Source organism: Centrocercus urophasianus, unplaced genomic scaffold (assembly GCF_019232065.1).
Source record: "Centrocercus urophasianus isolate 14NV4802_14NV808 unplaced genomic scaffold, USGS_Curo_1.0 seq_14, whole genome shotgun sequence".
Taxonomy (NCBI): Eukaryota; Metazoa; Chordata; class Aves; order Galliformes; family Phasianidae; genus Centrocercus; species Centrocercus urophasianus.
Window position 1 is genome coordinate 2,279,765 of NW_024884586.1, and position 13,194 is coordinate 2,292,958.

The window sequence follows — 13,194 nt, forward strand, 5'->3', positions numbered from 1 at the left end:
TAACCTCAATGTTACACAAGTGATTAGTGGATATGAATGGAAAAAAAAACAACCAGCAATTTACCAAATATTTTATTGAATACATGGTTTAGATAACTTTTATATTTGAAGTTATGGCAAAAAGGTGTTTTTTCAGATCAAGTAGCTTGAAAAAGTCTTAAATAGAATAGTAACAGAACTGCTCACATACATGTACATGCTGTTTTCTACTGCGCAGAATATCTGGCTGTGACCTTTCATGCTTTTGATTCACAGAAATCTAACATTTGCCCAGTTGTTATATATTCCATTAGACAGACAGTGGCAGGGTATTGCTAATAGCCTATTTAGAGGAGCCACCTGTTGTTTGTTTTTTGTTTCTGATAGCATAGAGAGATTTTATGGCTCCAGGAGTCTGAGCTGGGTTGAAACACAGCCCACCACTTCTGCAGGACTGTGGTTACACACAGCTCCACAAACCACTAATTTAAAGTGCCTATCCACAGAACTTCAGCAGAGAAAATTTTCAACAGAGAACAGAGGAAAGCTGTTACATACAGCCCTCCTTGCTCAATTAAGTAGTTCCTCTCCTTGCCAAGTGCTGCAGGAATGCAGTGCATCTCTGCTTGCACACATAATGAAAGCACACTCATCGTGTAAGCAGTGAGTAGCAAGCAGGAATAATGCCATCAGGAAATCCACAGCCATCTCTTGTCACTAGGGTGTCAGAAAAGTATATGGTCTTAAGCACACAGGCAATGGATACAAGGTAATTCTGGACTTTTTCGCCCTTTAACAACTGTCTTTTCCAGTTTTTAGATAAGAAATTACCTGCTTCTCTTTTCCTCATCAGCAAGTGGTAGTTATTGATTTTTTGCTGTTGCTGTCATTTTTATTTTAAATCTGCTTTCGTCAATAGAATGAAGAAGTTGCCCTATTATGTAAGCATCTCTTTTACTTTCAAAACTCAGACAGTGTTCACCCCAACCTGCACTCTGTTGCCTGGCTGTGTGCATGGGTTGCTTCACCCTCCATGAACCCTCCTGGAGCTCTCAGTGCCGTGCCTTGGGGCCTAGTCAGAGCAGCAAGGAACCTGCTCCCTCTTACACTTACAATAACATCACAAAAGCTAAAATGAAGCTGCTACACCGTCCTGTCAGCAATAAAAGCCAGGTACAAATAGCAGATCAGTGAGCACTGTACTTGATGTTGTCTGTACAATGAGCACGGCTCCATCATGTTTGGATTAGTATAAAATGTTCCTGCTCACGGCTTAATGGAGTTGCAAAGCAAACACTCGATGAACTTCCAGACAAGATGTCAAGCAGCCCAAACCCTCACCTGGCACCACCAGAAACTTAGGAGAGATTTCAGAAAGGGCGTCTCTGCCTCTTGTCAAACGCCTTTCCTTTTTAACCGCTCTCAGCGCCGCAGAGCCGGCGCTCCGCTCGCGTTCCCATACAGGCGATTCGCAGCACCCAGTCCGCCGGCGGTGGCCCCGTCCCGCTTCCCGCCCGCGGCACAGCTGCCGGCTGACCTCCGGCCGCGGGGCCGCTCGCTTCGCAGGAAGAGCCGCGGGTTCCCGGCCCAGACCAGGCGGTGCCCTGGACAACGGGCTGCCGCGGCGTGGGAAGAGCGCGACTCAAGTGGCCAGGAAGGGGAAGCAGGGGAAGCACCGCTCCTTTTCTCCGCTTTGAACGACAGACGGAACGCGAATTCTGCAATTACGACTCGAAGCGTCGGGATGCAGGTGACCTCCAGAGGCTGTTCTAGGACTCCTGTCCCTAAGCGCCCTATCACTTACGGCCGCGGCTGGCTTTCCCGGTTTCCTTGCTCACCGGGTCAGGAGCTCCGGCCGCGCGCAGCTCACGCTCCCACGCCCTCCGCGCGCAGCGCCACGCTCCCCGGCCTCGCGCCCCCTTCCGCCCAACGGCAGCACGGCGTCACCGCGGCGCGCCGGGAGCCGCCGCGCCTGCGCCGAACGCCGGGCGCGGGGTGCGGCCCCGCCGGGCTGCCGTCGGGAGGCGGCGAGCGGGATGCCGGGCTGCCGGGGTGAGGCCGCCGTCCGCGTCCCGAGGAGGAAGGGGAGGGGGGGGGTGAGGGGTGCGAGCGCGGGGGCGGGACCGGGGAGCCGTCGGGGTGGGCGCCGCCGCCTTCGGAGAACTGCTGGAGAGTCCCGCCTCCAGTGCGGGGCGCCGAGGGCCTGGCGCGAGCGCGGCCGTTTCCCTGTGGCCGCGCGCACGGGGGGTGCGGTTGCGTCTCTAGGCCGTGCCTCTCCTGCGGGCTGTGCAGCGCGCTGTTCGGTTCTTAAGGTTGATGCTATCCCGCAAGCAGTTTGCCGCTGTAGGCCTCTGTCCGTAGCGGGTCTCTGAAGACGTGAAAGTAGCAGCTTGAATCGCGAGCACCAAACCGTGCGGGCAGAACGAAGTGGGTACCTTTGCCGCTTCAGAATAAGAAGCAAGGAGAAATCGCGATGTTAGTCCCACCTAACGGTTAGCGAGAGGGAACGAGCGGCAGAGCAGGTGAAGCCTTCCAGAACCAGAAGGCAGAGGGAACCTTGTGACAAATGCTGGCGGAAAAGACTTGAGTGTGAAGGGATGATGGTGGCATAGGTTGAAACTGGAGAGGCTTGAGCATATCTGCGCAGTAATGCATCCCAAAGCAGAGTCTTTTTACCAGCACTTCTTTTTTCAATAGTGAAAAGGAAAACTGCCGCCATAATCTTGAGATGTTTGCTGGGTGTATTTATAGCTGTGTGGTGCAGTCACTGTCTGTGGAATACAAGGAGCGCTTTATGAGAAGGAACACGTATTTCTTGAGTTGTAATGCCACGCTCCAGTCTCTCCTGTTTGGCTCCGTTTCTGATTTGGTTAAATTGTGTTACTGTGGAATAGTCTAGTTAGCAGGTGGCTAAAGTTTAACACAACAAGAAAGATGTGAGCAGCTAGCCATGGAAGACTCAAATGTAACCCTCTTTTTAGCAGACACTTTACAAGTGAATGAGAACTTTCCATGGAACTGAGTTGAAGAACTTCACTATGGGTCAACAGATTTCAAGCCAGACACAAACTATAATGAACAAGTTGCCAGAAAAAGTAGCAAAGCATGCTTCTTTGGTTCAAGAAAGTGGTTTCCTAACCTATGAAGAGTTTCTAGGAAGAGTAGCTGAACTTAATGATGTGTAAGTGTTCATTTGTTTCCTTTTTTCCATGTTTTACAAAGAACTTCTATGCAGTGTATTCCTCTGTGCTGGCTAAGCCAGAACTAGCCAACTGGTTTTCAGATATTTACTTTGGATCTTATAGTTTTTATAAAGATTGTAGTTGCACATACACCAAGTCATTTCTCACCCTTAAAGTCACTTTTCTTCTAGCTGGTGTTACTTCACTCTTAGAAGATCCCAAGAGGTCAATATTTAGTACATCTTTTAGTTCAAGTCACCTTGTGCCCCTATCCTCCATCAACTGAAGATGCTGTGCTGCTTCCTTTCTTCCTATCATTTGTAGTAGAAAGTAGAAAAACGAGCCCTGTAAAAAGCCAATACAGCAACACTAGGAAGGTAGAACTGGAGGCAGAACTGTTTGTGACCATTTCTCCCACATCTCTGGACATGCAGTGCTGTTCCTCTTTAAAGATGAGATGCGTCTTTTACTCTTTGAAACCAGCAGCCAAAATAGTCCCCCCAAAAAAGGCTGCATAAGTAACGTTTTTGTAGCTTGCATTTTGTTTCACTAATATGTTGCCAGTAAAAAGAAAGGAATAGAAAAGCAGAGTTGTTTTCGCTCACTCGGTATTTATGTTATGAAACAAGCTGAGTTGAAGAAATATGTGCTGAAAGGGGTTTTGTTGCATGTGGGTTTTGGTAGAATTTACTGTTTAATGTAATGTGCGTTTGTATTCAGTTTAGAAATTGTCTTAGACAGCGTAATGTTTTTTCAAATGACTTTTGCACCTTCAAGAACAGACAGCTGCCTTCTGGGTAGATCAGTTTTGAAGAATGTTTCCTTATGTTTCATAAGAAAATCTAAGTATATTTCAGTGTAATTAACTCCGAGATACCATTCTCATTCAAGTTTTTTATTTCTTGACAGTGTTTACTTCAACCTGAAAGTACTATAATTTGTTTGATTCTTGTGAAATCGACCTCTGTGCCTGTGTTCCTTGGGGAAAAAAAAAAAAAGCCAGGGGTCACCTGCAGCTTACTGTTTTGTTATTAGTGTATACATAGCAAAAGTACGCCTTGTCTGCATGTGATGGTAATTGCATACTTGTTTTGCACAAATGATAAGGAAGCAGTTGTCTTAGATTGGACGAGACTGTGTGATTGTTGTAATAAGCAGTTAAAGTATATTTGAATTACAAAGTCTGCCAAGGATGCTGGTGTTATGTGAGATGTACTGTGCAATTTAAAGTGAAACGACTGAGGTGCTTTATGTTGAATGACATGCTAAGATGGTTACTACTCCTAAATTTCATGTCTCTGGGCAGTAGTGATAAAATGCCTTCCAGGATAGAAAAAGCACAGGGGTAAGCAATAGAGATACTACAGTAACTGAGTTTGCTGATGTTTGCAGACTGGGCACGTGATGTTAGACTGATTTTTCTTTATTTCAGTACTGCAAAATTAGCTTCTGGGCAAGAGAAACATCTGTTATTTGAAGTGCAACCTGGTTCTGATTCTTCTGCTTTCTGGAAGGTGGTCGTTCGGATAATCTGTACCAAAGTAAGATTGCTGTTGATTTTAATTTGACTGTAGGTGTTTGAGGGCTGGTAAAATCCAGCACCTGTTAGATTTCTTTTAACGTACTTGAGACAGGCAATGTATTCAAGGATATTATTTGTGACAAATCGAGTCTAAAATCTGCATTTCTGTGAAAAGCAGGTTAACAAAAACATTTTCATGACTAAGCTTAAAGTAGCATTATCCTGTGGTGCACTTACAGCCTGTTAATTACTAATTACTAATTCGTATTATTAATTAATTAATTACTAATTCGTCTGAGTTGTGAGATGAGTCCGGCGGTGATGGGTTAGATGATCTTTAAAGATTATCTTCTAACTCAGACCAGCCTATGATACGTGAAAATCAAATAGTACAACAGACTACAAATTTGGGTCCATAGTGGGTGAAGTTAGCCTGCAATTTCAAACAGTATTGGTTTAGCTAGCATAACTGTATGTATGTTGACTCCTTACAAAACTGATCTATAGTTTATAGGATTTATTAATATATATGTCAATATTTAACTCTTAGTTTGAGGAACCTCGACAAAACTTATTAAGGCTGTTCTTTCTAATAAGGAGATTTTTCCCCTCTGTATCCTATCAGATAACATCCTTAAACAATCCTGAAGCCAGCGAGCGCTGTTAATGTACAGTTACACCAAACCAACTCTCAGATTTTGTTTGAAACTAAGAACTTGCCAGTTTGTTTGCTTTTAGTTTTCATTAAGGCAGCCGCCATTGCAGGCTATTTTAAAGCTGAAATGTGAAATGACTGATTATTCTATTCGTCTTCTAAGATTAACACAGTTTTTAGGCATTAGGTCACTTCTTGCTTACACCTTAATCCATTTGAGCAGTGAACATAATTGTCTTCTCCTAGAAATGTAGTCATAACTGCAATATTTTTCATAAGAAAGCAGAGAAGAGCTGTGTTTGCAGATGTTAATTCTTGCCAGAGTAGGCTGCAGTTTAGGTGGCTACTGTCGTGAGAACTGCAGTGCATAAAAAGAATTTTGAACAATTTCCCATAAAAATCTGATATGTAACTGCAAACAATTCTTATTTCTTAAGATAAATAAAACAAGTGGCATCGTGGAAGTTTCAAGAATCTTGAACTTGTATCAGTTTGTTCAACTTTATAAAGACATCACCAGTCAAGCAGCAGGGGCTCTTGGGCAAAGTGGTACTTCTGAAGAAGCTGCTGAGAGTTTGACATCTGTGTCATCATCCCAGGCCAGCTTATGGATGGGAAGGTACGTTGATGTACTTCTGACCACAGTTACAGCATAAATATCATTAAAGTTCTGTATAAAATCTGAAGTAGAAAGCCTCCCTGATCAAAACTGAGAGAACTTGGCAGATGCAGTCTGTCCCACCAACATTAATAGCATATCTCTTCTATCAAGAGAACTGCAGTATATATTCTGTTGAAATTCTGCTGGCACTACTATACCTTAGCTTTCAGAACAATCATTTTAGTGGTCAGCTTTAGTAATAAGCATGGTATATGCTGAACCTCCTGAATAAGGAAACAGAAGGAAATGGAATCAGCTGCAGCTACAAATCTAAAGGTTTTGACAGTGTTTGTTTAAACAGATTCTGTTATTGTTCCACTTAAACTTTCTCTTCCTCTTCTACATTTTGGCATGTGAAAGTTCCCATCTGTTGCCACTAGAAACTCATCAATTGCAGTAATAATTTAACTTGCAAGACTGGAAAAATGTGGACTGTCTCACACATGTTGACATCCTGCTTTGTTAGCTAGAGGAAAAGTAAAAGACTGAGGTCAACACCTGCAATAATTTCAGCTCAAACTGAATTGAACAGCAAGAAGCTTCTCACCATTTCTCTATGTGGATCTGTTGCAACTGCAATGCCTTACTTTTAACTCTGAGATAGTTCTAATTCATTCCTAAGTAAGGTGGAGTTGCTGACACTGCTCAGAGTGTTATATGCCAGCTGTTAGATTGAGAAGAGAGTCAGCGTTGTTCTTATTAAATACATAGAGCCCACTGTTGTGGGTTTTTTCAGTCAGGGAACTGCAGAATGTGCTCTTTTTGTTTAATTTCCCATTTCTCTTGTTTGGGAACATATAATCTTTAATTATTAGCTGTTGAGATAATAAAATGCTGGAATCAGGTAGCAAATTTTGGGCTTGTTGAGGAAAGTGTATTTTTCTGCTCTTTCTCAAATATGAATGGTCTTGGCTTACGTGTCAGTCTAGAAATAGTCTACTTCAAACAAGCCGTAACAACAAACCAGATGGTTATGCAAAAACAAATTCTGTTTTACCAAAGTCAGTGAGTAGATACAAGGTTTGCTGGGTTAGTTTCATTTTCAGACTTCAAGATGGAGATGTTTGTAATCTTCATTTTTCTAATATGATAACGATATGCTGGAATTTAGTGAGCAGGTATTTTCCAATTGTATTTTATCCAAGCTTTTTAAGTCTTCTAGAAAAATACAGGCTAAAACACCAAGTATGTTACACCTAGGGTGTCTGTTTGCTTTTCTGTGATATCCTCCAGTTTGCCTAAACTCTGTTAATCCTTAGATGTTCTTCAGCTCTAAAACTGGCTGTCACTGACCAAATATAGCAAATATTATCTGTTTCATTCTCCTTCTTATCTGAACTTCTTCCACTGGAATAATACCTTATTTCTGCGGAACATCTACTTCCTATTCCAAAATATCCATAATTGCTTTGTGCCTTCTGATAATGAGGAGACAAGCATTTCCTTAGTTTGTCACTCTTATACGTTGGTTGCTCGGAAACTAATGCCTCATATTTGTTTGCTTGGAAACTACAAAGAGCACAATAACACTCTTTGACAGAGCAAATTCTCAGCTACAAAACAATAATTTTCTGCACAGACACCACCATTAGCTGGTTTGCAACTGATAAGCTGATTGAGCTGCTCTTCATTTTGTGGTATGACACCTGTGCATGGCCATCTGGAACTTGCCCTATCTTTTACATCACTGTCACCACTGCTGGAACACACAACCCACCACATCAGTGTGCTCACATCCACGGTTGGGTCTCCGTGAGTGTTTAGCAAGCTTTGATGAATGTCAGTGGGTGCCATTTCTTCCATCTGGAGGAATTCAGTGACACACCTTTGCTTCATCTGCGCTTCCGTGTCAGACACCGTTTTGTTGGAGTGCCCCTCTGCTGCCATCTGTCAGACTTGATTGTAAATGCATAAATACTTACGTGTCCAGGTCAGTGGAAGCTGAGGATTTGGTGTACCTCCTCATGCTTGAGAAGTCTTGTTGATGGAAATATTCAGGATACTAGTGTTATGAGCTTGAGATACACGTATCCATTACTTGAAAAAGTTGCAGATGGACAAAATGCATCTGTCTCAGTGGGGGATTTAAGTTTTGAACTCTCCTCTGTTCCAAGAACACATGGAATTTTAATTGGAAAACTAGCTTGGGAGATAATCTTAATTTGAAGGAACAATCACAGGGAGTGTATTGCAAGCTAAAACCGTTCTTTTCTATCCATGGAATAGTTTTTCTCTTGGCATTTTGATGGCATGTGAAATTAGTAAACATGCATTTATGGTGATGGGTCCTTTCAAGGTGCATACTTTTGTCGCATTTGCCAGTCTGACAAAGTTCGTTCTGAAATATTTCAGCCTCATGGTCTGTGAGAGGAAGGCAGATTGTTGTCCTGTCCTGCCTTTAGTGTAAACAGTGTTTTTGTTCTTTGGCTCACTCCTGTGCTTTGTAATAATGTAAGTTACAGCTTACAGTTCCTTTGTTGAAATGGAAAAGAATTTGCATAACCCTTTGCAACACCAAAAGTACAAGATGGCCAAAAAAATAAATGGCAAATTCTAACTTAGTCTAGTTCAGTTGCTGCTGCTTGCTGGTAGCTTGAGGCTATGTTGGCTGACATGGGCTGGGATGACATAACTGCCCCATCCAAAAAAGTACATCGTTGTTGAAGATAAGTACAGGCATTCTGGGCTGTCCGTCAGCAATTTTGATGTGAAATGTATTTTTACCAGAGCACAAACATGAAACTTATCTGTTGTCTGATAGAAAACACTGCTTCTCTTCTGCAGGCTTAAGCAGCCGACAGATGAAGATGAATGTTGCATTTGCATGGATGGACGTGTTGATTTGATCTTGCCGTGTGCTCACAGTTTCTGCCAGAAGTGCATTGATAAATGGTAATACATATTAAAGGTTATTTATCATTTTATGGTTTGCACTGTCTATCAGACTTGTTTCTTGGTCTGACAGATTCCTTAGTTGGCGTACAATTTAATATTTAGTTACAGATCATTGTAATTTTGCTTAGAAACTAAAGAAAACATAAAGAAAACAGGGCATATGCTGATGCTGACTTGTTGTGCTTCACAGCATCTCAAAAAGATGCTTTTTGGAGAAAAAAATCAGTAGTTAGCATGCAAATATGAAGGCAAGCTGAACAATCTTATTACTGGGGAATACCTATCAAAGGGATTTTTTTACATATGTTCTGCTTTCATTTGAAGCAAGTACCCTATTTGCTAACTTAAATATATCAGAGTTTCTCTAGGAAAATATTCTTAATAGCAGCACATTGGAATTGATGTATAACATCTCTTAAGATATGTGCTCAGCTTCATTCTTCAAGCAAACAGCTTTTCAGCTTCTGCATCCGTCTGGCACATCAGTCGGAAAACAGAAATTGCTTTCTGTAGGAGAGCAGCGCTCTCCACTGGCCACACAGAAGACCTGCAGGGTTTTGTAGCGTTCTGGCAGTCTAGCTTTAACTGTGAGTTTCCTTGGTTAGACTTTTTTGATTAGTTAATACAAATGATTTTACACTTCAGACATATAACACTCACGAATTTTGTTTTGTGGCTTTCTCAGAGGCTTACCAATAAGTTATTTTTGTAATACCATGTTTGTGTAAGAAAAAAACAGCAAAAATGAGTGGATCTGTGAATAGGCAGTCATCTGTCTTTCTAGGAAAGTGCTTTAAAATCTGTTGGCATTGCAAAGCTTAGTTTAACTATCTTGATGCAGAGTAGATTATATTCCACCATGGCTGATGCATCAGCTGAACTAAGTTCCAGTTACACTGTTCCTTTCTAGTATGCAGTCTCTGAAGTTTTTCTCTTCTTAGCTTGGCGAGTAACAGTTTACCAGTTTAGAGGCATAACTGCTTCGGGCACCTGAGTTAGTGGGGGAGGTGATGGGTCTCTGAGGGCCAATTCTGAACTTCAGTGGGCTGACTGACCCAGGAAAAGGGTTCTTATTTCTGCAGAGGAAGCTTATGGGGACTGGTTTCTGATGCACTTTAGCTAAATATTTAAAGATAGGAAGAGTTTGGAGTTTAGACTAGAGCGCGTATGATCCTGAGTAACTAAAGAGCAGGACACCACATTTATTACTGAAAAGGTAGAGCTGCATTCAGATTTGTTGGCCATCTTCCTCAGAAAAAAGATTTGAAACAAAAGAAGGATTCCAGATGTCTCATCCAATGAATGTGATGATTGAAGTTCACACTGGGTTGGTTTGTTTTGTTGGTGATGTGTTGGTGGTGTTCATTGAAGTGGGGGCTTTTTTTTGGCCAGAAGGAGATCACCAATGAAAAATGCTCATTTCTCTGGCTTTCTGACAGGAGTGATCGTCACAGGAGCTGTCCTGTCTGCCGTCGCCAAGTAACTGGGGCAGGTGATTCTTGGGTGGTTTCAGATGCACCTACAGAGGATGATGTCGCTACTTACATCCTTAACATGGTAGATGAGGTGGGCCAGCCTCTCAGGCCCTGACACTGACCAACAAGCTGCCAAGAGTAGAAGTACTTGAAGCTTTTGTTGTCACGAACGTCTGGTTTTACCTCTTGTCGTTCATTTATAGTCTGTCTTAAGTCTTCTTGGCCACTGTGAATCTGCATTACTCTTGTAAGACATGTGGTATGTGAGCCAGTTTATGTGTTTGCAGTCCTAACGTGTACTTTCAGCGAAACCTTTAAACATTTACAGAGGTTATTTTAACAATAACTTTTGATCTTAACATTTTGACTACTAGATGAAGCTACTTGTCATAGCACAGCTGCAACTGCTAACTGCTGTTTGAGCATCACAGTGCACTGCTGCAAAAGATGCACCACACCAGATGGACTGACCTCACCGGACTCATCCTTAACAGCCATCCCTTTTAGATTCATGGCAAATATGAATGAAGATGAGCTAGGACTAGTTATTACTTACTTGGAATTCTGCTGCTGAAACTTGAAAGACAGCGTGCTATCTATTCTTCAGTTTGCCAATTACTACATCTTTTAGTGTTTACAGATTTAAAAAATAATAATTCTGTTTGATCTGCTACCAGTTTTAGAATTAATTATTTAAAATCTGTTTTGGAGGCTGCAGACATCTGTGTAAACGTACTTGTGCGTTTTCCTTTATTCTAACTAGGTAATCTCTTTTTCAATTTGATGTTTAGCATGGTCTCATTAGCTTGAAAACGTTAAACAGTTTCACAGACAATCCTAACAAAGGAAATCACTTCCTATATTTTTTGATCAGGAACAGCCAGAATTATTTTTAAGCATTAGGCATTTCTGAAGGAGTGACTTTATTCTAATTAGCAGTGAAGTTGTAGTTTAGCCTGGTGCTGTGGTATTATTTGCTTCCTGTGAGATTTCAAAGCAGTGAAGTGAGAAATACTAAGGATTGCAAGGTGATAATCTGACGTGCTGTGCTGTATCTCTACAAGTGCAATATGCTTTTGCGTGGCAGGGAGAATCTTCTACTTGGAGAACAGTTGTGTCACATGCCATGGCTTACATCGAGTTAGGCACGTGGAAAGGGACATCAAACTAGAGCACAGCAATGCATCTGTCTAGCAGAGTTGAACCTTAGAAGAGCTAAGAGACTCTAAAACAAATTGTCATCACTAGTATTCACAAGCCTTTTGGCTTCCATAACGTTGCGGAAACCAACCGCTATTGTGCAGAAGGAATACGTCTATTTTTGATATTAACAAAGACTACTCTTTTATCTTGAGGCTGTTGAGAGGGAAATACTCCAGTGTATCATTTTAGGGCATATCAGCATAAATGTTGCTTACTGTAAGACTGGCTCTTTGATTGCAATACTTGTTTAAATTTGATGACGCTGTAGGACTACGGCCTTTTGTCAGGGAATAACTCTCAACCAAAAGGCTTGTGCACACACAGATATGCATATTTAGGTTACTTGTTTTAATTGGCTGCTATAGAATAATTTAATCACGTCAGCCTCCAATTCTTGGGAATTTCTCTATTTTATTTCTCGCTAGCAGCATATGACACCCATTGGAGTACTCTTCTTGTATCATCTGAAAGCCAAGAGAGCAAAATGTGTAAATCTCTATTTAACTGTTTAAAAATTAATTTATGAATGTATATAGTTGAGAGTTATTATTTTCCTCTGTTAATCCTTTGATGTCAATGAGATATTCTTCAGAAAATGTATGGACTGCTTGGTTGGGCTGAAAACTAATAATGGTCAGGGATTTTCCACTAAAATATTTGCAAATATTCTTAATCGCGCACCAGTTTGGTTCCAGTTTGCTTTCTGAGCTTGCATTAATCTGTATTCAGAACACTGGAATTTTTAAGGTGTTTTTTATATTACTGGAACAGAGAAAGCATCTAAATATGCATCAAGCTAACTTTATTTTTCAAGTCTTTTGAAAATTATACTTCTGAACTGAGCTTTTATAAGCTAACTTACTGCTGAGAATTACATGAACTTATTACAATGTAATTTTGTAATTAATGCAGACAGATTACCTGTAGCATAATGACACTTGCCAGTACTATATAAAATGATGCAAAAATTAATCAAATAGTGAAAAGTAAACTTTGTATTCTGTACAGCTTTCTTAATTAAGTTGCTTATAAGTCACATGGCTGTGATGTAGGTAATGTGTGCCTTGTCAAATGTACTGTATGTTAGATGGGGCAGCAGATAGATACCATGACACTGAAAGCTCAGTAATGTGGTGCAGGCAGTGTTTCCTAGGCTGAAATATTACATCTAGCAAACAGTTCTAGAAAGGAGTCCCAGCAGCAGGGCATGGCAATGGGATCCGGGAGCTAGACCTTAAAATGGGAATCACTACAAAAACCTTCAGGTGGTGGTGGGGCATTGAAAGTGACATTTCTTCTACTGAAGTGAAGATTTCTTACAGATTTAAAGTGAAATTGTAATTTAAGCATTGTAGATTGTATTAATAGCTAAGGACATTTCAGTATATTAAAATTTGTGTATGAATTGTGCAATAAAGTTACTTTGAATGAAATATCATAGTCTCTCAAGCTTGAGGAACCTCTCAGCCTTGATAGCACACAAGTCTGTGTAAGTATGATCTCAATGCAGCCCCATCGTGCAGTTGGTATGGTTACATGTCTCTGTGAGTCTGAAGTTCTTGAACTTAGAGGTGTGGCATTACGAAGGTGGCTTACATGTATCTCAGCATACAGACACATCC

General features: G+C 41.3%; 1 protein-coding gene across 2 annotated transcripts; it reads left to right on the forward strand.

Moving 5' to 3' along the window:
* The first annotated feature begins 1,956 nt into the window (after positions 1-1,956).
* On the forward strand, positions 1,957-13,005 carry RNF141 (ring finger protein 141). Of its 2 annotated transcripts, none has more exons than XM_042814736.1 (6): positions 1,957-2,031; positions 2,964-3,160; positions 4,594-4,702; positions 5,776-5,957; positions 8,784-8,891; positions 10,334-13,005. In XM_042814736.1, exons 2-6 carry the CDS (start codon positions 2,979-2,981, stop codon positions 10,482-10,484), a joined length of 732 nt encoding a protein of 243 aa, XP_042670670.1. In that variant the 5' UTR covers positions 1,957-2,031; positions 2,964-2,978; the 3' UTR covers positions 10,485-13,005. The 2 variants fall into 2 exon arrangements, with proteins under 2 accessions (XP_042670670.1, XP_042670669.1); XM_042814735.1 differs by having other exon boundaries at positions 1,964-2,031; positions 2,961-3,160.
* The last annotated feature ends 189 nt before the right edge of the window (positions 13,006-13,194 follow it).